This window comes from Rhinolophus ferrumequinum, chromosome 10, assembly GCF_004115265.2.
Source record: "Rhinolophus ferrumequinum isolate MPI-CBG mRhiFer1 chromosome 10, mRhiFer1_v1.p, whole genome shotgun sequence".
NCBI lineage: Eukaryota > Metazoa > Chordata > Mammalia > Chiroptera > Rhinolophidae > Rhinolophus > Rhinolophus ferrumequinum.
The window spans coordinates 40,557,392-40,584,948 of NC_046293.1; the positions used below are offsets into that span (position 1 = coordinate 40,557,392).

The 27,557-nt window shown below is 38.6% G+C and overlaps 1 protein-coding gene across 4 annotated transcripts; it reads right to left on the bottom strand.

Annotated features, from left to right (window-relative positions):
* SINHCAF (SIN3-HDAC complex associated factor) lies at window positions 1–27,557 on the bottom strand. 4 transcript variants are annotated; one of them, XM_033118390.1, is made up of 6 exons: window positions 26,365–26,753; window positions 14,930–15,077; window positions 13,535–13,634; window positions 11,770–11,896; window positions 6,834–6,984; window positions 1–2,044 (listed from the first exon to the last, which is right to left on the bottom strand). In XM_033118390.1, the coding sequence occupies exons 1-6, from the start codon at window positions 26,420–26,422 to the stop codon at window positions 1,885–1,887; spliced, it is 744 nt and encodes a 247-aa protein (XP_032974281.1). In that variant the 5' UTR covers window positions 26,423–26,753; the 3' UTR covers window positions 1–1,884. The 4 variants fall into 4 exon arrangements, with proteins under 4 accessions (XP_032974281.1, XP_032974283.1, XP_032974284.1 ...); XM_033118392.1 differs by lacking the exon at window positions 26,365–26,753 and adding an exon at window positions 25,121–25,498; XM_033118393.1 differs by lacking the exon at window positions 26,365–26,753 and adding an exon at window positions 25,117–25,498.

Sequence of the window (27,557 nt, forward strand, 5' to 3'; positions counted from 1 at the left end):
AAAGTTTTGATTATAAGTATCCAACGGTATAAAAAGTACAAAACAGATCTGTTGATTTCTAATATATTAATACAAAGTGCATGACTACATACAGTACATCCTACAGGCAAAGAGAGGTGGAAGGGGAAAAAGAAGACTTGTGGTTGAGGTCTAGTAATAAATAAATAAATACAGAAGTAGAGATGATCCATATTATAGTATATTCTACCACCAATACTGCAGCCAAAATGTACAAAAAAAAAAAAAAAAGACAAAGAACCATTTCAAAATAACTCAAGAGGAAGGTGATAATGGCTGGGACTCTTGTAATACACGGCTGTGGGAGAGCCGACCCAACTGACTTTGTAATCTGTGCATATGGTGGCTTGTAGTTTTCTCCAAAAGGAAAAAATATAAAATGTTAAGTTTAGATTAAGAACTATAAAACTACAGGGTGCCCATAAAAAGTGGCTCACTCCTTGTTATTTATACTCCAATTTTTAAAATCCAGCTTTAAAAATAAGCACTGATTCATTTTATTATAAGGTAGGCAAATGACCCTCCCTCGTTATGATAAGCCTGAACTGGTAATATATTTTTTCTGAACTTTGAGAAAAGAGGCAATGTGAATACTTTGGTTTGGATTCAAGTAAGAGGCTTTTAATAGATTTTAGAATTGAAGGGCTCTGCATTCAGGACTTAACATCTAACATCTCAATGTTTAGAAAGCCTGACTGAAAGAAGCCAAACCAAACCATCCCACTGAGCATTCACACACACCTTTTTTCTTTTTACCAAGAGTGAAAAAATACCCCAAACCCTAATAGGTTAAAAAAAGTCAAACAACCACTCTACACAGATAAAACCTTCACAAAGGTCAACTGAAGTAATCCAGAGCTAAAACTGAATTGTGCAGATTTTCAATGAAGTCACCAGTCAGGTAATACAAACAAAAGTCAATTATTTACACACTCAGCAAGGCCTCTAAGAAATGTGCCCCAAGAAGCATTAACCTTTGTTTTTTGTGTGTGTGCCATCCTGAAGGCTTGCACACATTTTATTTTTCAGATAATTTAATATTTTTAATAGAGTGTGTTTTCTACAATGTGGTAATGCTTTGGTACTATTCATATAAGATTGCCTATCATAAAGACTTGATATTTCCACCCAAGAGGAGCTTTGATTCTGCTTTAGAAGTTTCATATAAATTAAAATATCAAATATCATTATGAGGGAGGTGACACAGGATACAACATATACAGTCCAGTTACCTCTTTGTATATATTCAGAAATTACTCCTCCAAGGTATTTGCACCAGAGAGCTTAGTCTGTCCTGCTTAATATTCAGTAGTATAGGTTTCTAATCATCAGAACCTTGGCAAGACCTTAATATTGCAAAAGTATTAACAACTACCTCTAGGGGCAAGTCCATGTTACTGAGTTATGACAAATTTATTATCATGAAGGAAAACAAGTGTAGCCAGCCATCTTTAAAAATGCCCCAACCACTGCTTCTCAATATAGAAAGCCTAAAACTACATACGTTTGTTTATCATACAACAAATCCCATCTCTGTCCCCTGAAATTCCCCTAGTTTCATTCATTAGAAGGGGATTAAAAAAAAAAAAAAGACTTAAAGAGCACTTTACAGCAGCATTCAGCTTTCCTATGAAATACTCAGCATCTTAAATATTATGTACACGTCTTTTTTTCTTTTAGTATGCTAGATACTGGCTTCAGAGTTTGTGGAACGTGAGGAAAACAACCCATTCAAAACTATTCTAGAAATTGTCTTTTGGCAGAATAGCAAGGATCCACGTTAACAAGAGGAGGGTCATTTTGTTGCCTTTTTTTCCCCCCCTAAAATTTAAATCGCTTTTTGTTCCCCTTCTACATAAACCTCAGTCACCACTCCTGAGTGGACATGGGCAGAGGCTCTGGCCCCTGCTCCTCTGGCTTCTCAGCAGCGGCTTTCTTATTGCTGCAGCAAGGCTTGAATAGATGTGTGTCAATGAGGACTTCCCCAAAACGGCCTTTATAGATAATTCCACAACATATTTTCTGTCTAAAAGAAAAAAATGGAGAGAAAACAAAATTTATTAATATAGCAAAAAAAACCAGAAATACAAAAAAAAAAAAAAAAAGAACCCCACAAAGAAATCTACTCATCATTATAGCCAGTAAAACATGATCAATGTGGTTCTACTTCCAGTCTCATCACACTGCAAATAAAAGGGCTCCTCGAGTAACCCCAAGTGGCTATGTAATGGAAATTACTCATGTCTCTTCAATCCCACATTGGAATTTTATCAAATATGAAAGGGAAAGAAAGCATTCTGAGACAGCAGTCAGTTTCAGAGGCTGCTCCAAAAGTTGTAAACTGTTTCCTCCAAAACCCACCAATTCTTGAAGAAAAAACAACCACCATACACAGACTGACATAGCTGGAGGTTTTATTTTAATTAAATACTAAGTAGATACAAAATATATATTATTAAATACACATAAAAGTATTAAAAATGACAACACAATAAAACATCCATAAATACTATAAGGAAAAAAATTACCACTTTCTATGAAGTCCCCCTGCATGCCTCACTCCAATCCCACCCCATGCCGTCTCATTCTCTCCTCAATTTTAGGTTTAGCACTCCCTTTTTTCTTTATACTTCATGGTTTTACCACGTTTATATCTCGAAACATAATTGCTTAGTTATCTTATGTATATAAAATATAGTTATATATCACATACAAAATAATAGTTATCATATGTATATATATATATATATATATATAAAATCAGGTAACAATGGTTTTATGTGTAATATTTAGGGAATATATAAATATGGAATCACTGCATGCTGCAAATTTTTTGCACAGCACTGAGGCTCATACATATCATTACATAGATCTATATTTCATTTTAATTTCTGTCTAGTATTCCATCATGTGATTATACCACAATTTATTCATTCTCCTTGTGATGGGGACAATTTTTGCTATTACAAACATCAGTGCATATGCCTAAAAGTTTTTTCTAGGTTATGTTGCTGGAACATAGGAATGGGAACATGCTCAATTGTACTCGAAAATGCCAATTATTTATCAATGTGGTTCCTTTCTATTCCTATTTTTCTAAAGGTTTTATTTTAAACCTTGAAGGAATGTTCAAATTTATCAAACATCTTCAATATACCACTAAGAAGCCAGGCATTTTTTCCCCTCCTTTAGAAACTGTCAAAATGGCAAATTATATTAGTTGATTTTCTAATGTTTGAACCAACCTTACATCTCTAGAATAATCTAATCTGGTCATGATAACAGTTTTAGTATCAAAATTATGTTAGCTTCATAGAATGCTTGGGGCCTATGCCCTCTTTTATCCATAATATGGAAAGCCAGTTATATACAGTTATATAGGTTAGAATTATTTGTTCTTAAAGTGTTTGATAGAACTTCCTTATCTGGACCCGGGATTTTTAAAGGAAGACTTTTGACCATTTTATTATGGGACTACTCAAGTTTTCTATTTTTCTTGAGACAGTTTTGGAAAAACTGTCTTTTTTTACTAATGTATCCACTTCACATAAATGTTAAAACTTACTGACATACAGTTGTTTGCAACATCCTATTCTTTTAAATTTCTGCTGTAGCAAAATCTCCCTTTTCTTACCTAAAATGCTTATGTGTACCATCTCTTTTGCTTGATCTGCTTTATAGTGCTAGTAATTTTTTGGTGGCGTCTTTTTCAAGAACCAATGCTTAGCTTTACCGATCCTATCCATTGCATATTGTATTTATACTTGTATCTTTAGGATTTCCTTGCTTTTTTCCTTATACTGGGCTTCATTAATCTTTAAATTAGATACATATCAATTCATTTATTTTTATCTTTCTTTTGTAATCTATTAAAGGTGATAACTTTTTCTCTACCTCTTTAACTTCATACCACCTTTTGATTTTTAGTATTTTGCAGTTTTTTGGTTTTTTTTTTGGTTTTAAAGATTTCTAATTTATATTACACTTTCTTCTTGGACCCATGGTTTCTTAATTTACAAACATATAAAGGTTTTCTATTATTATTTTGTTTTGCTAGTGTATATTTTAATTTTCTGCCCTTCCCTTCTTCTATGGAAGTTTTATACTCTTATTTTTATTGATTCTTTTAGTGGTTACGTAATTAATTAATCAAGTTCTAAAGTTATTCAATATGTTTATTCTCAACAATGCAAAAGACATTAGGTCACTTTTAACTGTTGTCACTTCTATTACTTCGACTTATATGTTATTGATGTCATGTAATTCTTCTTAGTCCCACAACTACTGTCATTTAAAGCAATCAGTGCTTATTTAATTTTACCTAAATGTTTGCTTCTTTATTTATCCTTCTCAGAATTTTAATCTGGGATCTCTGTCTTCTCCCTGCACGATTTTCATTATTGTGGGTCAACTTAGCAGCTAACTCCCAATTTTTTTCTAATCAAAAAGTCTGATGCCCTCATTTACAAAAGATACTGTGCTATATATGAGGTGTGATCAAAGAATATGGTGAATGTTTCAATCAAAACAAATTTATTGGGCGCCGGCCCGGTGGCTCAGCTCCGTGCTCCTGGTTCCGAGGGCTGCCGGTTCGATTCCCACATGGGCCAGTGGGCTCTCAATCACAAGGCTGCCAGTTCGACTCCTCGAGTCCCCCAAGGGGTGGTGGGCTCCGCCCCCTGCAACTAAGATTAAACACAGCACCTTGAGCTGAGCTGCCTCCAGGATAGCTCAGTTGGTTGGAGCACGGGCTCTCAACCACAAGGTTGCCAGTTCAATTCCTCAAGTCCCGCAAGGATGGTGGGCAGCACCCCCTGCAACTAAAATTGAACACGGCACCTTGAGCTGAGCTGCCGCTGAGCTCCCGGATGGCTCAGTTGATTGGAGTGTGTCCTCTCAACCACACGGTTGCCGGTTCGACTCCCGCAAGGGATGGTGGGCTGTGCCCCCTGCAAGTAGAAACGGGCAACTGGACCTGGAGCTGAGTTGCGCCCTCCACCACTAAGACTGAAAGGACAACAACTTGACTTGGAAAAAAGGCCTGGAAGTATACACTGTTCCCCAATAAAGTCCAGTTCCCCTTCCGCAATAAAAAAATAAATAAAAAAAAATTTATTGGGCTGGCCCAGTGGCTCAGGTGGTTGGAGCACCGTGCTCCTAATGCTGAGTTCACTGGTTTGATTCCCACATGGGCCAGTGAGCTGCGCCCTCTACAGCTAAGATTGTGAACAGCTCTCCCTGGAGCTGGGCTGCCATGAACAGCTGGAGGTTGGCGTAAGCTGCGGTGGGCTACCATGTGCTGCTATGAGCGGCAGGTGGCCAACGTGAGCGGCCAGCAGCCAGAGAGAGTTGCCGTGAGCTGGTCTACCAACGACTGGCGACCAACTGCCTCAACGGGGGGAAGGCGGGGGTGCGTGTGCAAGGCTCACAATACGGGCATGGGCAAGGAAGCTGTGTCTTACACTAGACTAAGAAACAACGGTTTGAACCGGAGTGAGGGGTGGGAGACAGAAGGGGGGTAAAATTTATTGTAATAAAAGACACTGTCATTAATCCCCCTCAAAATTCTGTCGCTCACCTTGAACACACTTATCCCATCGTTCTTGCCACTTTCTGAAGCAGTTCTGGAAGTCCTCTTTCGTGAATGTCTTTAATTGCTCTGTCATGGCTCCCTCGATGTCCTGAATCGATTCAAAACGTTTACCTTTCATGGTCATTTTGACTTTGGGTAAGAGCCAGAGGTCTCACAATGTAGATCCAGTGAACAAGGTAGGTGAGGACACATCGTATTTATTTGACAGAAATTGCCGTATCAGAAGCAATGTGTGACATGGAGCAGTGTCATGATGGAAACTATTTGTCCATTTCTCAGGATGTTTTCTATGCACATCGTTTCTTAAATGCTTATAAAGACACTTACAAAAGAGGACTTCCAGAACTGCTTCAGAAAGTGGCACAAATGATGTGTTTGAAGCGAGGGGGAGTACTTTTGGGGGGTGTTAATGGCAATGTGTCTTTTACTGTAATAAAATTTTTTAAATTTAAACATTCACCGTATTTTATAATCACACCTTGTATATATAATATATACAATATAATCTCTAGGTTGAGAGTTATTATTTCTTGGCCCATTGAAGGTATTCATCTCTTGTTTTCTATTTTTATTCATGCTTAGAACTCAGCTTTGTGTTTGTTGTTCTTTTGAAAACAATATCTTTATTTGCTCACTGCTTAAAGAACAATTTTGTCTTTCATGTTCCGTAGTTTCACTATGACGTGTCTATGGGTGAATTGTCTTCACTGATAAGATACTTGCTTATTTTCTTGCTTTTAATTTGTTAGTCTCCCTGAATCTGTGAACTAAAAAATCCTTAACCACTTCCTCTTTGAATATTTTTCTCTTTCCTAGTATATTATCTCTTTTTGGACTTTGGTGTCCCACATTCACTTCATACTGACCTCTGTTTATACCTTATTAACTAGCCCACTTATCAATGCCATTGTTAAAGACTTAAAAATATGTACTTCTAGCCCTTTTATATTTTTTTTGTGGAAGACTTGGTCAGAATGAATACATAAGACTACTCCATTATAGGAAATTTAGGTTCCCTAACAGGATTTTTATTTTAAATCATTTTTAATAGGATAAACACACAAGATCCCAACCCTCAGCTCAATTATTACTTAATCTGCTTCCAATCATATATACTAATAGCGGTGTGCCGAATGCCATTTAAATGCTAAGGAAGTAGGAAACTGTTGCCTGTAAGTAAGAAGGTTTCCTGGTTAGAGAGATTATTTTCTATTGTTTTTACCTTTTCCAATATGTAAGATCTAAAAAGGAAAAAACTGGCGTTCTGTTAGAGCCAGAAGCCATCTCTGTATCTGAGCCATCATCTGACTGGTTACTATAACAAGGAGATTGAGCTGGGGAGGCACTTGAGGTGGTACTGTGAGCATCAGAATCTGCAATAAAGGTAAGATAGAAAAATTATAATTTCATCATATGCAGTTGCAACTAAGCCTCAGCATAAAACACTGTGAATGAGTCTGTAAAAAGAAGAAAAAAAGAATTTATTTTCTATTTACTAGTGATACTTGGAAGATATTTGTTCTAAAGGGTTTCTAAAAAATGAGGACTTAAGCTTCCAGGAAGATAAGAGACATACTTTTCCCTATTCCTCCTGTTTTAATAAGTAAAACGAAAAACCCTGAACATTACATATAAGACAAACCCTGTAAGTTGCCATTGGCTAGAAAGCTGAAGACCCAAAGAAGAACATGGAGGTGAGTTCCCAGTTCTTATGGGTTTTCTTTTTGCCTCATAAATAGCCAACCCAGAAATGCCAATGGACATAGACATTAAAAAACAAAAACAAAAAACAACAAAAAAAACCCAGCAAAAACCTGCTTTATCTAGTCAAAGGACCATGAAAGGGGCAGCCTAGCAAGGCAGGAAACTTTTATTAGACAATAACCACTCTACTCCTGCCAAACACCACAGAAAAAAATGGACGCCTAGCCCCACCCCATTCCCAGCAAAAGCCAAGTAGGGAGTCTAGATTTCCATCCTCATGAGCCAGTTACGAAGACCCTCAACACCCCGACCTGGGTGGTGTCAGAAGAAGCCTATTGAAGAGTTAAGACTTTCATTATGGCCCACCAGGAACAAGGGCACCCCACCATGTGGGAGCTTTAACTCCCACCCCCACCAAGCAGCAATGAGGAGCTCCTCCCACCTCAGATGTCAATGGAGGCTGAGTGGAGAACTTGACTTTTAACACCACCTGGCAGTAACAAGGTGATGCCCCTCTCCCCCACATCTCCTGCTAGAAGAATATAAGAAGAAAAAGCCAGTTGAAGCAAAAAGTTTTAAATAAGATCCAGAGTCTCAAAACATAACTTTTAAATGTCAAAGTTTCAATAAAAGATCACATATCCAGTATCTGGAAGATCTCAAACTGAATGAAAAGGCAAGTAGATGTTAACACCAAGATGACAGAGATGTTAGAATTAGCTGACAAAGATTTTAAAGTAGCCATGACAAAAATGCTTCAACAAGCCATTATAACATGCTTGAAATAAATGAAAACATAGCCTCAACCAACAGTGTCTCAGTTAAAAAAATAAGAAGCTACAAAGAACAACTAAGTGGAACTGAAATTTGAACTGAAAAAAATACAATAAATGAAATCAAAAGCTCAGTGGATGGACTCAACAGCAGAATGGAGAGGAAGAGGAAACAATCAGTGAACTGGAAGAACAAACAACAGAAATTACCCAGCCTGAACAACAGAGAGAAAACAAATGAATGGAACCTTAGAGACCTATGGAACTATAACCAAAAAACCTACATCTGTGTCATTACAGTCCTGGAAGGACAGGACAAAGAGGGCGGAGGTGAAAAAGTACTCAAAAAAATACAATGGCTGAAAACTTGCCAAATTTGGCAACAGACATAAACCTATAGATTCAAGAAGCTGAGCAAACCCCAAACAGGATATACCCAAAGAAATCAAACTCAGGACACATCATAATGAACCTTCTGAAAACTAAAGACAAAGTGAATGATACCTTATAACACATCCTGATCTAAAAAGAATAAAGGGAATTCATCAGATATAAGCTAGATTTAATTTAGTATTTTCGCCCTCAGAAGACTTCGTTAAATTTACAAGCCAGAAAGTAAATCTTTTGGTTGCTAGTCACTGTGTTATAAGGCATTACACTGCTATTCCACTGCAAGATTAATGTCAAAAATAGGGGTTGAGCCTACCACACATCTTACCTTTAGCAAAAGACTATACCCCCCTCTCAGGACAGGTAGGTAGAGCAATCCTCCAATTCAGAGAACCAATCAAATATCTATTAAGTATCTAATATCCTGCATGGAAAGAAACAGACTAAAGAAAATATTTTTGAGTAAGGCTCACAAGTGTGTCATATTAACAAAAGTTTACATAAAAAAGCATAAAATTAGTATCTAAAATAAAGAAAGCCCTATTAGTGTTTTTAATATGTTCATTCACTTCTAATATAGAATAACTTCATAATATAGCTTAACTTCATAAAAAACGAACAAAATCTTCAATAGCAGGCTTTAAAGAAATGTTTACTGGAATGTTCCCAAATAATTAACAAGAGCAGCAGTCAGCTCTATACTGAAGAAAACTCACTACTCTAAGAAGTGCTTAATCTGTAAAGCATTTGAAATTGCAGTTATTCGACCATTTATTTTCTACCTATAAAAATGGCCAATTTCATACAGTTTAATCTAATAACTGGGATACTGGATACAACTATATACAAATGCAGTATGAAAAACTCTCTTCTAGAATGTAGCAGGTCTGGAAATTCTTCAAAGAACTCCAATTTTTAAAATTTAAAAATTAGGTAAGACTTAGAAGGACCCAAAGGAGTAATTAGATACCTTAGCACGGAGTAGGTAGGTACGATGCGTAGGTAAGCAGAACACACTATGCAAAGAAGGGAACCAACTCAGCCCAAATATTCTTTGCCTAAACTAAGACCTCTAAATACTTGCTAGGGATTTTCAACTTTATTCTATAGCAACCAGAAGTCATTGCAGATTTTAGGAAGAAGGATGACAAAAAAGAATAGCTAACATTTATATAGGAATTTCTTTCATTTTGTTGTTTTACAAAAAACCCTTTTTACTTGATTAGGAAACCCCATTTCTCTGATTAGGAAATTGTGGTTAAATAAATGTTAAGTGACACCAGGGTCACATATTTGTAAGAGTCAAGAACTATAACTGAAATCCAGATCTTCAAGTTCCAGGTCCAATGCCTTTGGAAAGAATGTCTCAGGAAGAGGAATACAGGTCAGAAAAATGCAGGATGCAAAGAAGAAAATATATAACTGGAGGTGAGGAAACCGTTTAGAGGGTGTTGTATAAAAATTCAAGTATCTCCTGTTTGGTATGTTGCACACAAGTGCTAACTATTCATGATACACCTGGGAAAACCGTTTCAGTCTGAGCCTCCAAAACCCACGTACATTTCAAAAGGATTTATTTTCAGTCTCCAACCCCTCTACAACACAACTTTACCATAAAAATCTAAAATTACACTAGACATATTCCCTTAGGTAGGGCAAAAGTTAGTCAGAGATCATTTTCCCTATAATTAAAGGGAGGAGCTATATGTATATATGAATAATCAATTCTTGTAAACTTCAAGCAATGTAAGAAAATTACTATTTCCCTATTGTTCACTAAAACATCTAGTGAGAATGGAGGGTAAAGTTAGTCTTTTTTTTTCCCCCTGGATATAGCTGGTTAAGGGAATGTGTAAAGTTAACACACACACAGATTTGCTGTTACCTAAGTATTTTACTATAAATGTATTAAAACATTTTAGCCAAAGATTACATATATTAACAGAATAACTATGGACTGGTTAACATCTCCTTACTTGGGAGCACAGTTAGTAGCAGACCTGGAAAGACTTTTGAGTCCTGGGATATTGGTTATACTGCTCCAGAGAGCAGGATGGTATTGAAAGAAAGAGCACAGGGCTTTGAAGTTAGACAAACACAAGGTCAAATTCATCTCACCACTCTGTACTTCAAATAAATCACCACTCTGCACTTCCAGTGCTAATCTCCAAAACAGAAATCATTGAGATAATTACGTATGTAAAGTGCTTGGTAGATACACCAAAGCGCTCAAGAGATGATACTTATCCTTCCTTCCTCCCTCTACCTGATCAGTAAATTTAACTGTCTCTCCCATCATTCTAAAACAAACACTGATTGATAATATTTTGTCTAACAGAGTCCTACAGATATTTTTTTAATCCTGAAAACTCCAATACAGGTCCACAACCCATATCTATAATTCTGAAAAAATTCTAGAAACAAAGTTTATCCCTAAGCCATGTGACCACAAAATCTGGTTTGACTTGAACAATAATTAGGGAACCAAACCTGACTCGCCTACTTACGGTTTGTTTATTCTACCTATGCGAACACTATGTGAATATTTATTCTATGTGAATACATTTTCGCTGCAGAAATACTATGTGCTTGATTCAATAGTATTGCCTCAGAATGCCCCACCCTGTGATACAATTGTTACAAAATAGTATTACATGCACTGCATTTTCTTTTCAAAATCTGAAATCTAAATTCCCAAATACAGAAGTACCACTACAGGCGCTTTCACCCCAATAATGACTTCCTAAGAGTTTATGAACCAGATTATTAATTTGTCATTCCTTTTTCATGCCATTACCCCACACAACACACACTGTCCCCCCTAAACCTCAAGGTCCTGAGGTTAGCTTTACTGCAATATGTGAGTTATGATTTCTAAAGTCACTTTCCTGGGCTTTGGTCTCAGATTATCCACTAATTATTCATGTCATTTTCTGCACATCGCCAAGCCTCAATATCCTTATGCATAAAATACAGCGTAAACAAGCTTGACAAATGTTTCTACAAAATTAAGATGTCAATAAAGAGATCATAGTGGTCAGAGTGGTCTCAGCACAATTTGAAGTGACTAGCTAGTGAAAGTATTTTTATCACATCAAAATCAAAGACAATGTTCCAGGATTTCATAGAAATGATATCTCTACCAAGTCAACATTCCCTTCCAACACTCTTTAAAAACAAAACAAAAAAAGCAATTTAAAAAAAAAACGATCATTGCATAGCATATGCCATCCCCAAGCAAAAATAAAAACACCTATTCTTAAGTACTCATGTTTCAGTATTGAAACTTACTGTGACGTTTCAATTCTTTCTGCAGTTTGCTGATCTGGTTACTTTTTATCCTGTTTCCAGACAGAGTTTTCACTTTCTTTGGTTTCAGTGTAGTCTTTAGACTGGGTCCTGCCCTAGCATCTACCACCTGGAAGAAAATACTGAATATTTAATACCATCCAAAAAATGATACCCCCGTATTCCTTTGGTTCAGATAAATGTCCGTTTGTAGGAGCCAAATTAGAGAACCAGTTTTCTACTAGAGTGAAAGCCTATGTGCACTTAAAAAAAAAAAAAAATCATCACGTGAAATTAAAGAACAGTTTATCTAGTAGGGTTTTTTTTTTTCCTTTGAAGTAGGTAATAGCAGGAGTATGCTATATAAAAAATTTAAATAGATTTATATATGGTGAGAATGACCGAAACTAAGTAGGTTAAGAAAAATTAAACCTAACAACTAACATTTCTACAGGATGTTTTGCAGTTTACAAAATGTTTTCACATATTTTTGATTTTTATCTTCACCACAAAGCAGTAAGGGTGCTATTTTTGTTACTCTAATTTTAGGGTAAAGGAAAACAAGAGAAATTAAATTACGTACTTTGTCTTATTTCACTTCACTATGCTAGTAAATGGGCAAGGGTGGGTGGGGAGAAGAACAAGATTCAAATCAAGGTGTTCAGACTTATGCTTTAAACTCTTTTCACTAAACCTCCTAATCCCCAAGGTTAGTTACATGAAGGCAATGGCATGTTCTCTTCCAGTCTAGCATGGACATTGGTCTAACCCCATATGGCCCCATTTCTCATGCATTCATTCACATTTATTACTTGCAGATTTCTATCTTTATGTAGAAAGTTTGCCATCACCTTTGAAATCACAATTTGGATCGTCTCAGATAAGCTATTGAAAAAAAAACAACTCATTTTTCTTTATAAGCTAACAAAAACCTAGCATAATATTGTAATTGTCACCAAAGGACAGTATACGGCTAGTGTAGGGAAAAAAGTGAAAAATAAACGTTTGCCTTAAAAACGTTTGCTTAAAAACAAGTATTTTATATAAATGTCATAAATCTTCTGAAAGCTAGCATCCTCATACAGAAGAATTAAATAAGGCTTAACAGTGTTGTTCAGGTCCTCGAAAATATTTTAAGAATTCCAGTGACATTATAAAGAGGAAGGGCAACCAGAACATTTATTATACATACCAGTTGGATCTCAAGTAGATTTAAATATAGAGAATAACAACAGCGTCCATCTAAAGAGTAATTACTGTGTGTTATACTTTATATTAATTTCAGGTCTCACTCACAACAGCTCTGTAAGACAGCTATTAGCTTTGCACTTTATAAATAAATGTAACTTGCCCAAAGTTCACATCTAATAGGTGATATAAAGGCAGGATTCAAATCCAGTTCTCATTCAAAAAACTATGTGCTCATTAGTACCAACATGAGTCAGGATAAATGTCATCATAAAGATGAAAAAAGGATCCATGCCTAATTAACTCTAGGAATTTCTGGATTAAACCTAAAAATATGTGAAATGTATATTGTGCATCTCTGAAATGGGGATACTGGATACAGCCTTAGAGAAATGCTACACCAAACTATTTTGCTTCCAAACATGACAAAATGTTAAGTGATTATATCTAAGCAGCAACTACTATTTTTCTTTATTCTTTTCATACTTTTCCATCTTAGGGACACATTATTCCCTAAATTAGGGGGGAAACTAATGTTACTTTAAATGTAACAGAGTTACAATTGAGAAAGATAACTAACATGATTCCAGTTTTTTTTTGATCCTGCTGGCAATTTCTTCCATCTTTTCACAAGCAGGACACAGGCATTACAGATGTCTCCAGAACGAGTTTCATGCAACCTGATAAGAAAACATTGAAAACAATCAAATCTTTAGTGGTCTCCTTTACATTAAAGAATTCAAGCAAGTACATTTCTTTTAGAAAAAACTATCCATTTATAGTTTATAAGTGCTATTTCTAATCATCCTGGATGATCCAGTTCCAATGTTTCTATAGTATGTTTCAGAAATATAATTAACTTCTAGATCCAATGAACCAATTTGATGTACTGCTACTTGGTCATTTTTAAAATAAAGAATGCTTTTAAAATTAAATAACAGTAAAACGTTTAAGACCTAAAGGAGATCCTGGTCACCATGATTTTGAACAATACTGTCCAATTAATCTTTCTTGAAATGTGTAGACATTTCACAAGCAACAAAATGCCACCCTTTAAAGTAAGGTGCCACAATATTCTAGTTTTACAACAAACAAAACCAGAGAGGCAATTTCATTTTTTTTAATTATTATATTTGTATAAGGGGGAAAAAAATCTATATGACTACTTGCCAAGCTATTTTTTAATGATATCTGAGGAACTTTCATTTACTATTTTTCTAGTATTACAAATACATATAGAAAAATACTGATATTTGTGATGTATACACAATTGGAAATGAAAACATTAAGAGGAAAATGTAATTTAAAAAGTCAAGGTCATTGGAGACTTTTTGACAGCTTTCAAAGTAACTACAAAGTCCAGGCTTAACAATAAATAATCAACAAAGGTTTTGATAAGAAAAAGTGGAGAAACTAATTTCTAACATGGGAAATGGTGCAACGTTAAGTATTTCATCCAAAGATTTGTTGGAAAGTCAATTCCATTTTATTAGGCAGAGGTTTATTGTCAAAAGTAAATGAAAAACAAAATTACAGATGAATGCTAACATACCCTGACAGGTTTCAGGGTAGAACTTTAAGTCTTGTTAGTATCCTCAGCAGGTTGGATTAAAATATATTTCTATAATTAGAAAAACAATACAAAGAACAGAAAACTATTGGGGGACAACTATTATAAGAGATAAGGGTAATTTTTTTACGATCTCTTTATACATACTGAAGTTAACAAAAGGGTTTGTTTGGTTACAACTACAAAGGGCTTCACAATTAATTTGGTAGTTCCTCATAATCTGAAAAAAAAGGTAGGCTGTCAGTACGTTTGATTGGTTTTAACAGCAAGGGCCTTAACAGACTAGCTTAGAATATAAGTGATTTCAAATATTAGCACATTGCTCCAATCGCCTTGTTTGGAAATATTTCCATATGCTGTGATCTTTTTCACTCTAAGAATGGTGCGAACATCAGGTGATCTTACCCAAAACAGCTCTGGAAGTCCTTTTCATAACGTTTACTGTCAGTGAATCGCGAACTGGAGGACTTAGCTCTGCAAATACAGCAGCCCTCTATACTTCGGTACATCTTTGGCTTGTGAAAACCAAACATCTTTTCTTCTGGGCAATAATCTGTAAAGCCAAGGGAATTGACACAGCTTTGTTGAGGGCTATTAACAAGAAACCATTAAAAAAGAGCTCTCTGCTCCACCCCACCTCCCTAGTCACTTGGTATTATTACATGACAAAGCCAGATCGAGGGCTCTGGGGGGAAGACCTCCTGGATCTGCCTCCATTCTTGGCACTATCATGGCAAATGTATAAAACACACAGAATATCTCAGTTACTTAACAAGGCTTCTACTATCTCCTTCTACCCTCCTGGCAAACATTTATTTTAAAAATGGAGGGAGGCGGCATTTTTTAAAAATCAAGTTTTAAAGTAGAAAATACAACTGCCCACAATCTTATAAAACAATGGATCACATACAGCACTGATGAACCCTAACATTTAAGCTAAGGCACCACCCTTTATTTTGCACCTTTGCATTACTGTGATTCCCCTTTGGGGAAGTTCTGAGCATTTACCAAGACCACTACTTGATAGTAAGCATACAAGTAGCTCAATATGCATCAACCCACACTACTTTTGCCCTATGGGAAATTAGAGGGGATTTCTTCTGTGATAAATGGGAAGTTCTAAGTGGAAAGTTGGCCCTGAATTGAAACTACTGAGAGGAGGATGTAAAATTCACAAAAAATCAAGGTTAGAGTTTAAGAATAATAATTTCATAAATCCTTAAGACAAATTAAAAATGAGCTTATTTTGCCTGACTATTGGTCTGCCCCTCAGTTGTTAGAGGTTTGGGGAGCTCTTCCGTGAAGCTCTGTGCCTGAGAGCAGTAACAGTGGGAGGCCGATGTCCCAGAAATTTAGTGAGATAAATTATGATTCCAATGATCAAAAAATCTCAATGATCAAAAAATCTCAACATCAAGCAAGCAAGGAAGAAAACAGCTACAGGGCTAGATGCATCAAAAATACAGCTGGCAGTAAACATGCACCTTAGCGATAATGTAAAATATCCAAACCAAGGGCCAAGTTTACCGGAACATCTGGACAAGAAAGGTGATGAAAAGTCAATGAATATAGAAACTAAATCCCAATGGACAACTCCAGAGGGCAAGCATGTGTGTTGGGGGGTGGGGGGGTGTCCAACTACAAATTATCACAAAAGTACCATATACAGCAGCAATAAATTAATACCGATTAGATTTGTGCCCATAGTTTTAGCAGTTATAACCACAGAACACCATCTTTTTCAAGTTCTTTCAGAATTACACTAAAATATGAGTAAAACAAAAACTTCAGTATTTGTCTTTGGATGATCTCTTGCCTGACCGTATTCCATTCCAATTCTGGTTAGAGTACCAGAGCAAGTATTTATAAAAGTGATTCAGAGAAATCACCCATCATCCAGGGGGTGTGGTGTGTGTGTGTGTGTGTGTGTGTGTGAGAGAGAGAGAGAGAGAGAGAGAGAGAGAGAGAGAGAGAGAGAGAGAGAGATTGGGGGATTCTGAAATATGGACAGAGGATTTATAATTTGTTTTTAAGAAAATATTTTATTAGCAATCAATTAGCTAAACACTAAAGCTTTCCTTTTAAACAGGGACTACTGTAGGAGGAGAGATGGGAGGGGCAGAAAGCCATTGACGTATTTCAATAATTAAGTCTCAAATTACTTCAACTTAAGAACTGTTAAAACAAGAAAACAAAATATCTTAGTTGATTAATTGTTTTCGTTAAAGGAAATGCTTGGGAATTTGACCCGCCCCCCCTCCCCCCGTTTTAGAGGGAAAAAGTGAGCAAGGTACTCTATATATAGAGGAAAAGGTGTAGTGAGGCCTGTGAAGTAAGGCAGGTATTTTTCTCTATTCAAACAACAAACCCACATAATAAATGAAAAGAATATGGCCTCCTGAAGAAATGTTCATGTGTTGCTTTGGTAAAAACAACTTCATATGACACAGGATTACAGAAACTTTAAAAAGAGAAGTGCTAACAAAGTTTAAGTCATTGCTTTATGTATTCCTGTTTTGAAGCAAAAATGTAATAATACAACCTTTCTAGTCCTCACACCAACCTGTGGGCTCTCCCAAACTCCCCTAACACCCTCCATTACCATCAAGAAGGTCAAAAGTCCACAGTTCCTCTTACAGTTTTCAGCTTCATCAATAGCGCTAGGAAACTTCAGCCTCTCTTCTCAGCAAGGACAAAGGAAGTACAGCCAGAAAGGCCAGTTCATTCCATTAACACAGAGACCAAATCCTATTACAACAGATAGATTCCTATCTCTACCCTCACAATCCCCTTTCCTCCCCACAAATAAACAGGCCATCAAAACCATACAGCATTCAGATCATCTTCAAGATATGAACTACCTTCACAGAGGCTGGATTTGACTAAGAAGCCCTAGTTTGTGTCAGTTATCAGGCTAGCAAGCTGTTAAGGAATGCTAGGGCTACAGCATTCTATGATGAGCAAATACTGAGGCTTTCCTTATCAACAGCTGCTATTATGAATTAAGTGTTCATTTTCCATGATTTTTTAGTTGGTGGGGATCGCCACAAAACTTGCCCTACAGTCCCCACAAGACAGTCCACTCTTTAGTTTGAGGAATATTTTTCTTAAGACATCAGGAAAAATAAAATAGGCTGATGTCTTCTGATTGATCATCTTTTATGATCAATGACCTTATGATCTGTGACCTTATGTTTCTCCTGACAAAATTCTTCCGCCAAAAGGAGAGGGATCTAAACCCTGGGGTTCAATCTCTTCTGGGCAGTGCAAATGCAGTCAGGTGTCAGACACTTATCCTGATGCAACACACAAGTATTGCGTATGAACCTTTTAATGGATGATTACTTAATAAACCTACTAAACCTTTTCTGAGCTTATTCCTGCGCTTGAGGGGCACCTGGGAATCTGCAGCGAATACATAGGGGTTTCATTCTGGGCTTTGTTTACAGCATCCCCGTTTAAGCAGTGGTTGGTGTTGCCCAGAGATTAACTGAAAGTATTTTCACAAAATCTACAGACCCACTAATACTGTTGAAAACAAAAAACACCTAACAGGAACTCTGGAAGAAAACTAAGAACACAAAAATGACTCTGAAACCAAGTTACTTTACATATTTGAGAAAGAGGTGGGTGGGTGTGGCACAACTTGATTTTAAACTTGGGATTTGTTATTACAACAAACCTAGTGGTTCTTTAGAATATTTCTTTTCTAGTCCCACACTTGTGCAATATTAATTGATTCCTCCAGAACAATCTATTTTGTTGTTCAAAACTGTCAGTTATTAAACTATTTGTGACTTTTGCATCTATTCTCATAAGCGAGACGTCACTCAGCACTGTTTTAATAGAAGGACGCTAACACCATCTGCTTCCTAACTGATGAACAGTCACAGATGAGAGTGGACCCCATACAATCTCACCCGCATGCATGTGTTTGGGGAAAGCAGAAGAAAATTAAGCTTTTGAGATAAAGCCAAAAATCAGGAAAGACTTAAAATGCTGATGAAAAACTGTCATTTTTCTTCTAAAATTAAGATAGTTGTGATAGTTGCCAAACTCTGCAAAGCCACTGAACTGTACTCTTTTAGAGTAAATTGTATGGTTACGTGCATGATATCTCAATAAGCTTATTTTTAAAAATAAAAACAATGGGTTAGGAATTCGTCTTTATTCAGCTTTGTGACCTCAGCATCTAGAATAGTGCCAGTCACTTAGGAGATACTCAATAAATGTGTTGATTCAACTTTTTTTAAAAGCTCTGCATAGCACTTCACATTTTTTAAAGAACGTCCATCGACATTATTTCTTTGGTTACAGTCACCCAAATAGCCACAAATTTTTAAAATACTGTAACAGTTAAAGACAAGTAAGCCACACTAAAATTACTGTTCTGTCCAATTTAGTTCACTCTCCAAAGTTAAAAAGATTAAAGTTAGTAACAGCTAAGTCAAGAAAACCATTAAGAGAAATAACTGTTTACATGAACAAAATATATACAGACAACAAAAAGTGAATTTTTAAAATACAATTAATTTGAAACATTTGTTTTGATTGGTTTCTTGGGTTTTTTTTCCTACTTTAAAGTTGTAACTTTCATACAAATCTATTATCGACTTAATGAGAAGATGGGGAATGCCAACTTAAGGTTGAGACAAGGAAAGGGTAAGGTAAACCCCTGTATATCAGAGATATAAAAGGGCCAATTCTGAATTAATCTAATGAGACTATGAGACCAAAAAAGCAGGGGTGATCTTATTTTACATTTAATTCCATACACGGAAGGTAAGTTTAAAGTGCAATATAATACAAATGGGAAAGAAAAGGAATCTTCACAGCAACAGCCAATACTGAAAAGATGCTATTTAAGGAAAGTTTTGTATGTAATTCTGAACTTAAAGATGATTTCTTATAAATATTCAGCCCTCAAAAAGAATGCAGATCTATGACATGTGCATGGAGGGAACTATCCAAGATATTTTCTGTGAAATAAGCAAGTTGGATAATAGTTACACAGTATAATCCCATAGCATGTTTTAAAAATGAGACCTCAAACAAACTGGCATTTGAAAATAGATTTTCAAAAACTAGTAACTAGTGGTTGCCTCTGAGGGGTGCAAGAATGAAGGAAGCTTACTTTCACTTTACTTTTTACTACCTTCTATACTGCCATTTTTTAAGTCAAGAGCAAGCACCATGCTCCAAAACATTAAGTTACCCTCACATACCTTGACTTAAGAGGAATCTGAAAAAGCCCAGAAATCTTAAATAAACTTCCTCAAAGACATACAGATGGAGAGATACACATTAGGAAATAAATATACTTCATGGAAGAGTACAGAATAGTAAGATCAGAACAGACATAGAGCAGAATGGGAAGGAAACTGCAGAGAAGAGACAAGCAACAGATTTGTAAAGTGGGAAGGAAGCAGGGGTGAAAAAAGACCAAATGAACTGAGCAACCAAAGGCAACTTTGCAGTGAAGGGGGTGTTATTTCTTTAGAGCTGAACTTGAAGTGATAGGGTGATGGAAAAGAAGAGAAATAAACAAGAAAAACCACCTGTGACCAAAAGCTATGAGCAATCTTGAGCTGCTGTAATTGGTAATGCCACCCTCGACACCATTTTAGTCAATGGTATGCTATCTTTAATCACATATAAGTACAAGATCCAGGAAACACTAACAGTGTAACTGGAGCAACACTCTTCACAAAGGGTCAAAAAGGACTAAGTGTTTTGTGTTCTCTGGCTGCTAGGCCACTTGGTTACAGTATTCCCCAACAATGAGACATGTTTCATCAGCAATTACGGAAAGCTATAGAGCAATTAAACACTATTATTATACCCCTCTTACCTGCTTCCAGATGCCAGCCCACATCCCAGCATCAAAGATTCTGAATTTATTTATTCACTTTTAAAAGATAAATTTAAACTTGCAGGGATAAAAGCTGAGAAAGGGGTGGTGGACCCCATTTATTTGCCAATAGCGTCTCCAAATAGATACCCAGCCTTTGAGAAACTATATGGCAAAGTATTTATAACTGTGGCTGCCTACGGAATCCACAGAAGAGCCTAGAACTCATCCTACAGGAAAGGGGTCAAACTCAGAAATAAGCCCTCAGCTAAAATAACACAGGTTTACAAATTTGGAAAAAAAAAAAAATCACAAATGCAAGCAATTCCAGCGGATGAGAAAGTTGTCAAGATTGGAGAGATGGTATTTATTTGCTTTTAGGAATGATTATCAGTCAGGAAACAACGTGTAACTACTGAGTCTGGTGAAAAGGCACTGTAATGAGTCGAGTTGGAATCTATTTCTGCTTTTGTCGTTATAACTGAATAGGAAGTCACGTCTAATTTTATTTGTTCCTCTGTAATATTGGGGTGAAATCTCACTTCTACTTTCCAGGGATGCTGCAAAGCAAGAGTTTGAAAATATCAGTCTATGTATACCATTTATTTCCTTGCATTTATACGACTTGCACATTACAGAAATATAAACTGTATCCCAGGGCATGTCCAACAAATTAAACTGAAGGTACAAACCAGATTTCTGAAGGCTTTCTTTTAAGCCAAGGTCTGTGGGAAAAGAGGAATTTAGCCTTTTCAAGGAAACTTCAGGTCATGAAACTGGATCATACTCTTTCCTGTGAAGCTGTTCTCCCCATTATTGATTGACAAAAATGTTAGGAAGGTATGGTAGCACACACCTGGTCTAACCCAAAGCTCAGGTAAGTTCCTTACACTCTCTGACCTTTCAATTTCCTCATTTAGAAAATAAAGATAAATCCCAATTCTTCTGAATAATATCTGTAAAGCATCAACACAAGGACTGGTAATGCTAACCTGTAAACGCCCTCAATTGATTATAAAACCTTGTCTTCCAAGCACGCTCTTCCTGTGTTCACATATCTGGGTTATTATCCATAGTCACACACAAAAATCTGAGTCAACTGTGCTCTCCCTTCTCAGCCTCTGCATGGCCCCCACTATGAGTCCTTAGATTCTGCTGCTTCTTTCATTTCTCTGCTTCATGTCCCTCATCACGGTGCTTGAACTCGTCAGGGCCTCAGAACCGACTTCCCCACATTCTTCAAACAGGTGGTATCTTCCTCAAGTTCAAATATTAATCATCTCTTCCAAGGTACCAACACTGGCTTCAGGATAATATCTAAACTACTTGGCAAGAAATTCAAAGCTTTTCAGGATCTGGTCCTGCCTACCAGCTGCTACCAACTCGGAATTCTGATATTCTAGGAGTGTCAAACCAACTTTAATAACTAGCCACATATCTCTACTAAGGCTATTATTTCTGTCTGATGGTTTCTCGTCTATCCCCTTAACCTGAGAAATGCTGTAAGAATGATTTTTTTACAAAATCTTTCCATATCTTTATTAGAATAACACACAATATTTCATATACTTGTTTACTCTATTATCTATCTCCTCTACTCAATGGTAAAATACACTATGGCAGGGCAGGAACTAAGTCATATTACAACCAGGTGCTGATTGTACATAGTACACTGAAACAGGTGGAATTTGCTAACTACCCTTAGAGTGAGGTAGCCAAAATAGATCTGAACAATATATTTAAGGGCATGAAAAATGATGTCCACAATAAAGATGTGTATTAAAAAATTAATATTTTGACAGGAGTCATTTTTCTTTTATCTAGTCTATAGACTTTTGTAGGAAAAAAAGTGAGGCTTAAAGATTTTAAGGAAACGTAAACTGAAAGAATTATTTTAATTAGAGATGATTAATAAACAACTCAATGCTTTCATTAACAATTGGTAGAAAAAATACTGCTTATTTCAAGCAGGCATATGTGCAGGAAGGGGAGGTTAGAATAGTGTGAGGAGAAATGAATCTTAAAATGAGTTATTTATTTAAACTCAGCATATATTAACATCAACCAAATTAAAATAACACCAAGCCAAATCAAACTTATAGATAGGAGCAACTAAATACAAGCTAGAAATGAATTATTTTAGTTCAATTGCAACTTTTGTATTTGAATATGTAATAGCAAATGTGCCTGTGACTTCTGTATTTCTGGTGCAAAAAACTTCTAGTCCCGGAAAACAAACTCCCTTCTTTTTCACTACATGCATTTCCAGATGACTTCCATAATACAGAAAACTTTAGTTACGGATTCAATTAGAGGAGAAACTGGAGAACCAAAAGACAACAAAGTATTTTCAAGTTATAACCACCACCACCCTCCCAGCGCCAGTCAAAACTAAGTGTGGGAAATCCAGGACACTGGTGGACAAATCAGAATGAAAGAAAATGGCATTTTCTAGATTTCCACACGACTTTTTGACGTAAAATGGTTGAATCAGAACTGGATAGGCAACCAGGAGCTGAAAGTAGTTACTGAGGGTGGGGGAGGGGGCCAAAGACACTCATTCTTTCCACTCAGTATTTACTGAGTATTTCCTACAGCAGGGTAAACCCACCCAGGCCTCAGTTTTGTCTTCTGTAAAATGTTGTGAGGATAATAACAGCCAATGTTTACCAAGCACATAACTTGCTTAATTATTTATAACCCTATGAACTAGGCATTATTATCACTATTTTGCAGGTAAGAAAATTAGACCACAAAGTAACTTATTAGGATGATCAGGGCTTTGGAATTTAGACATTTTAACCCAACTTCTGAACGACTACCCTAGTGCCTCAACAAATGTGTTTTCTTCCTTTTCAGATAATTACATTCCTAACTTCTCTTAAGGAAAAGAGAAAATATCTATTTTTAAAACAACCTACTATGTGCTTGGCATGGTAAGTTAATTAATATGTCCTCATCATAGCTTATAAAGTTGGTTTAGATTTCAAATAAGCGTAAGCTTTTCTCAGTGAAAATTTTATTTTACATGGCAAATCATTCTAATATAAATCTGCTTAAGCCTCACGAGCCAGGTTTCCCCAGGTCCTAATTACAACTCTGGGGAAAAAAGTGACTGACTATCCAGGTTCCAGATCTACAGAATTAAGTATACTGTGCAACAGCAGCCTTGAGGTTCTAGAATATATTACCTATTGAACTCTCATCTCCAACCTCCAGCAAAAGTAATGCAAAAAGGAAAGGCAGCAGAGAGACTTCGTGTGTCTTTCCCACTCTCAACTTACCCACCTTGATAAACAAAATCTCTACTGTACACATCATGATATGTAAAACAAAACCCACTAAGTTCTATATACTGTGTTTGAAAATATCCCAGAATATTTAAATTCTACCCGGAACTCGGCTATAAAATACGAATTAAGAAAAACAAAGAATCTATGTATTCGCAAAATACTTCATATGCATTTTAAAAACAGGACCCAGAGTAATAACTGCCCAAAGGGGAGCCATAAAGTTATTAAATCCAAAGTTTTTCATTTTGACGTGCTATCTACTCACTTCAGAAATGTACTGTTTGTTACTAATATTGGTTGCCATTAGGTGTTTGTAATTTGGCCAAGCAAAACTTAGGAGAAATGAGTTTATTTAATAACAAAACAATGAAAAGTACAAAACAGACTTCAATTTGTACATTTTTTTCTGTGTGTGGGCGTGGCAGCTGAGGATATTATTTTCCAGTAATGACCACTTTTAGATTCTAACCCTTAAATATGATCTAAATGTAGGAGATGTCAGGAAAGATGCAACCGACATGGTGCTGCTGCTTATCGGATGTCTAGACTGAAGGCAAACCCTAAATACCAAAGAAGCATCCATGTGTCAAACCAGCATAAATTTTGAGCTATGCCTGGGGCAACGTACCCAAAAAAAAGTTAGCTATGAAAAGAAAATCCAAGAGGGGTAACCAGAAGGTCAACCGAATTCACAGGAACGAGGAGGAAGCTAGCAGGGAAGGCGAGCCACTGCCCTGTTGTCATCCCCCTCGCAGCTTCCTCCCAACCCCCATATTTAATCTCCAAGAAAGGCCCAACTCCTTATTTACACGCTTCTTCAAGGTCATCCGAAGATAATGCAGTGAATAATCACCACACATTGAGCCAAGCAAACCTTCAGGGCCAAGAAAGATCGCCCTTCCCCAAATTATTATAAAAATACTTCAAATGCCATCAGGCTTTTCTCCAGCTCCACCAGAAACAAACTCCCAGGCTTGAATTTAAATTGAGCAACTAATAAACGTGTTAGGTTTTGCAACAGAAAATTATTCAAAGGCAAGTGTGGCAAACTCAAGTTCAAAAACAGGTGCTTTCAGGGTAGTTTTACTGACAAGGTCAAATTCATTTTTTAAATAATTATAAGAAAATGGGAGGAGGGGGAGTTTTCTTAACCTTCCTTCGGACAACATGAGGAGCTCGGGGAAAGGATTGCTGGGGTAAAACTGTGTCGCACAGTGTCCACCCTTGACTAAACGTTAATTCCTCGTCTAGCAATAGAGGGTTAGAGGAAGAAAATAAAAACAAAGAAACCTACTAGGGTCACAGTTACCAGAACAAACTCTGCACCTCCCTACCACCCCAAGAAACCTCCCACCCACCAAAACAAACCTCGCCCCTCCCGGTTCCCCCTCCCACTCATAAACACACAAAGAAAACAGCAGCGTGCACCATTCGGCCACAGTCCTCACTTCCCTTTGTAGGACAGCCGAGAGCCCCGAAACTTCCTCACGGTGGTTTTCCGTGTGTCGTCGGGGCTGGGTTCCCTGAACGTGCGAGCCAAGCCTCAGCTGCGGGGATTGGGGGTGCTCGCCGCATTCACCGGTTTCCCCGAAAGCAGCAAAATGCCTCTCCCGTCCTCCCACGGCCGTCGGGTCCCCGCCCACGGCCTTTGGGTCTCCCCAAATTGCGCTTCTCCCTTGTGCACGCGGTGACCGCCGAGAAAGAGGCAACAAGGCAGCAAATACAAATGCTCCCGGGTGGATTTGTTGGTAAATAAACCAACTTTGGTCGGGAAGAAAGTTCCCGTGGAGAGCTGCTGGCCCTGGCGAGGGCAGCCGGAGGTGAACTGCGTCCCTCCTCCTCCCTCACCTGCGCCGGAACAACGGGCCCCCGCACCCTCCCCGCCGCCCGCCCAGCCCGGCGCCTCCCGCAGGCCGCGCCTCCCGCACGCCGCGCTGCCGGGGCTTGTTCCTCCTCATGGCTTTACCCTGACGTAATTCAAACATGGCAACAGTTCGACTTCAAAGGCGAATCCACAGACCTCCCAGACTCAAGCTCCGGGCCGCGGGTAACCGGCCAAGAACTCGGGGCCACAATCTCCCGGCCCCTGAGCCGTCGCGGTATGCGGCGCTGGGGCTGAAGCTGCAGGACCCCAAGACACTGCCTCCCTCGCCCGCCGGCCCGGAGCGCGGAAGCCTGCCGCCTCCCCGTGCACCAGCATGGCACCTCACACAAGTAGTGCCGCCAAAGTTTCCCCGCGAGGGGCTGAGGGACAAAAGCCCCTCCCGAAACTCGCCCGAACTTCGGGGGGCCCAGCCGGCACGGCCCTCCGCCCGCAGCCGCCCTGAGCGCCAGCGGGGCCCGCATGGGCACATGCAGCTCTTTGTTTTCTGTCCAGCCCGGCGCTGCCTACGTGCAGCATCAGGATGTCGGATTGTTTCCCAGGGACGAGACACTTGACGATCACCCCGGGGAAGGCTTGGGACCCCGCGCCCGAGAGTCCGGAGCCCTGTCCTGCCGTCCTCCCCTCGGCTGCAAACCCATTTCATCAAAGTTTGCCCTGTCCTTAATAAGAAACGGCCGGATTACCCGCCCCGCAACCGCGCGGAGTTGGCGACTTTCACTCTGCTTTTTAAACTGGCAAGACGCCATCATCAGCAAATCACATTGTCCTGCCAGGCGGCCGGACCCGACAGCGCCTGCATCTCACTGCTGACCTGGAGCTGGACACTCCGAAGAAAACCAGGTCGCAGCCCCAAGCACGTGGTCTGTCATGTTCAGCACAAAAAGGAGTGCCCTCCGGAGTTCTCTCACTCCTAGGGCGCAGACAACGCCGCTGACTCCATCCCCAAGTCAACTGGCTCTGACTGGCCATCTTAAGCCGCACACGGTCGCCCTAGAAAGCCCTCGCCGTGGCGCCCACAGCTACGCTACAGGTGAATACACTGCGAACAAAACTTGAGGCTCCACAGACACGTCGGACACCAGCGCTGCTTGGGCGCGGTCGGGGGAGAACAGGCGTGTGGGAGCCGCGGCTGTTTCCGAGAGGCCGCGTGTTGCTCTCATTGTCGCATCCGCATCCCTCCGGAGTTCGGCAAACAACGCCACGCCGCGTGCACTCGGCAACCCCGGCACCGACCCAAAGGCCGATTTAAACCCCCTCAAACCCGCCAGTTCGCAAGTAGACAACTTAGTTTCCGAGCGAATGGCGTTTATGGTCCACCCTTCTCAAAACACGCGCAAGGAGCTGCAATAAACTAAACCACGAGGTTCAACTACGGCGCCCGACCACTCCCGGGCGCGCGCCCACGCGATGCACAGACCCGGGCCCCTCCACAATTGCCAGCGAGTCGTTTTCCTCTCGGGCCTTTTAGCCACCGGGCTCCTTTCCGCCTGAGAACGCTGCGACTGAGAAAAGTCATTGTCACCTTCAACGTGGATCCCTCAACTCCAGCGACTCCGCACTCGTTTCCAGGCTCCACTCACTTCCCCCACCCCAAGACTTTCGGTTTGCCTTAAATCCCCTCCTCAATTAAAAAAGACGCACTAAACGTGTGCATACAAAAGAATATGGGGTCTCAAAATCACGAAAACTGCACTGCCGGCAATGCCATCTCCAAGACAAAACTTCGTGTGTGTATGGAAGGACTGGGGGTGGGGGGGTGAGGTGAAAAAATAAAAAATAAAAAAGCCACTGAAATCAAAGCCTTGTGAGACAGTTTTGCACCAGAGTAATGGTTAGAGTCACTCACCTTCCAAAGGCAACCGTTCCACGCGCAATAACGTTCCCGAAGTGCGGAGTGCACGCCAGGCCAACCCCCCCCTCCAATCGTTCCCTCCTCCTCAACTGCCTTGTCTAGAAAGATTGTCTCCAGCAGTTCTGCAGTTGCTACCGCTGCCCGGGAAGGTG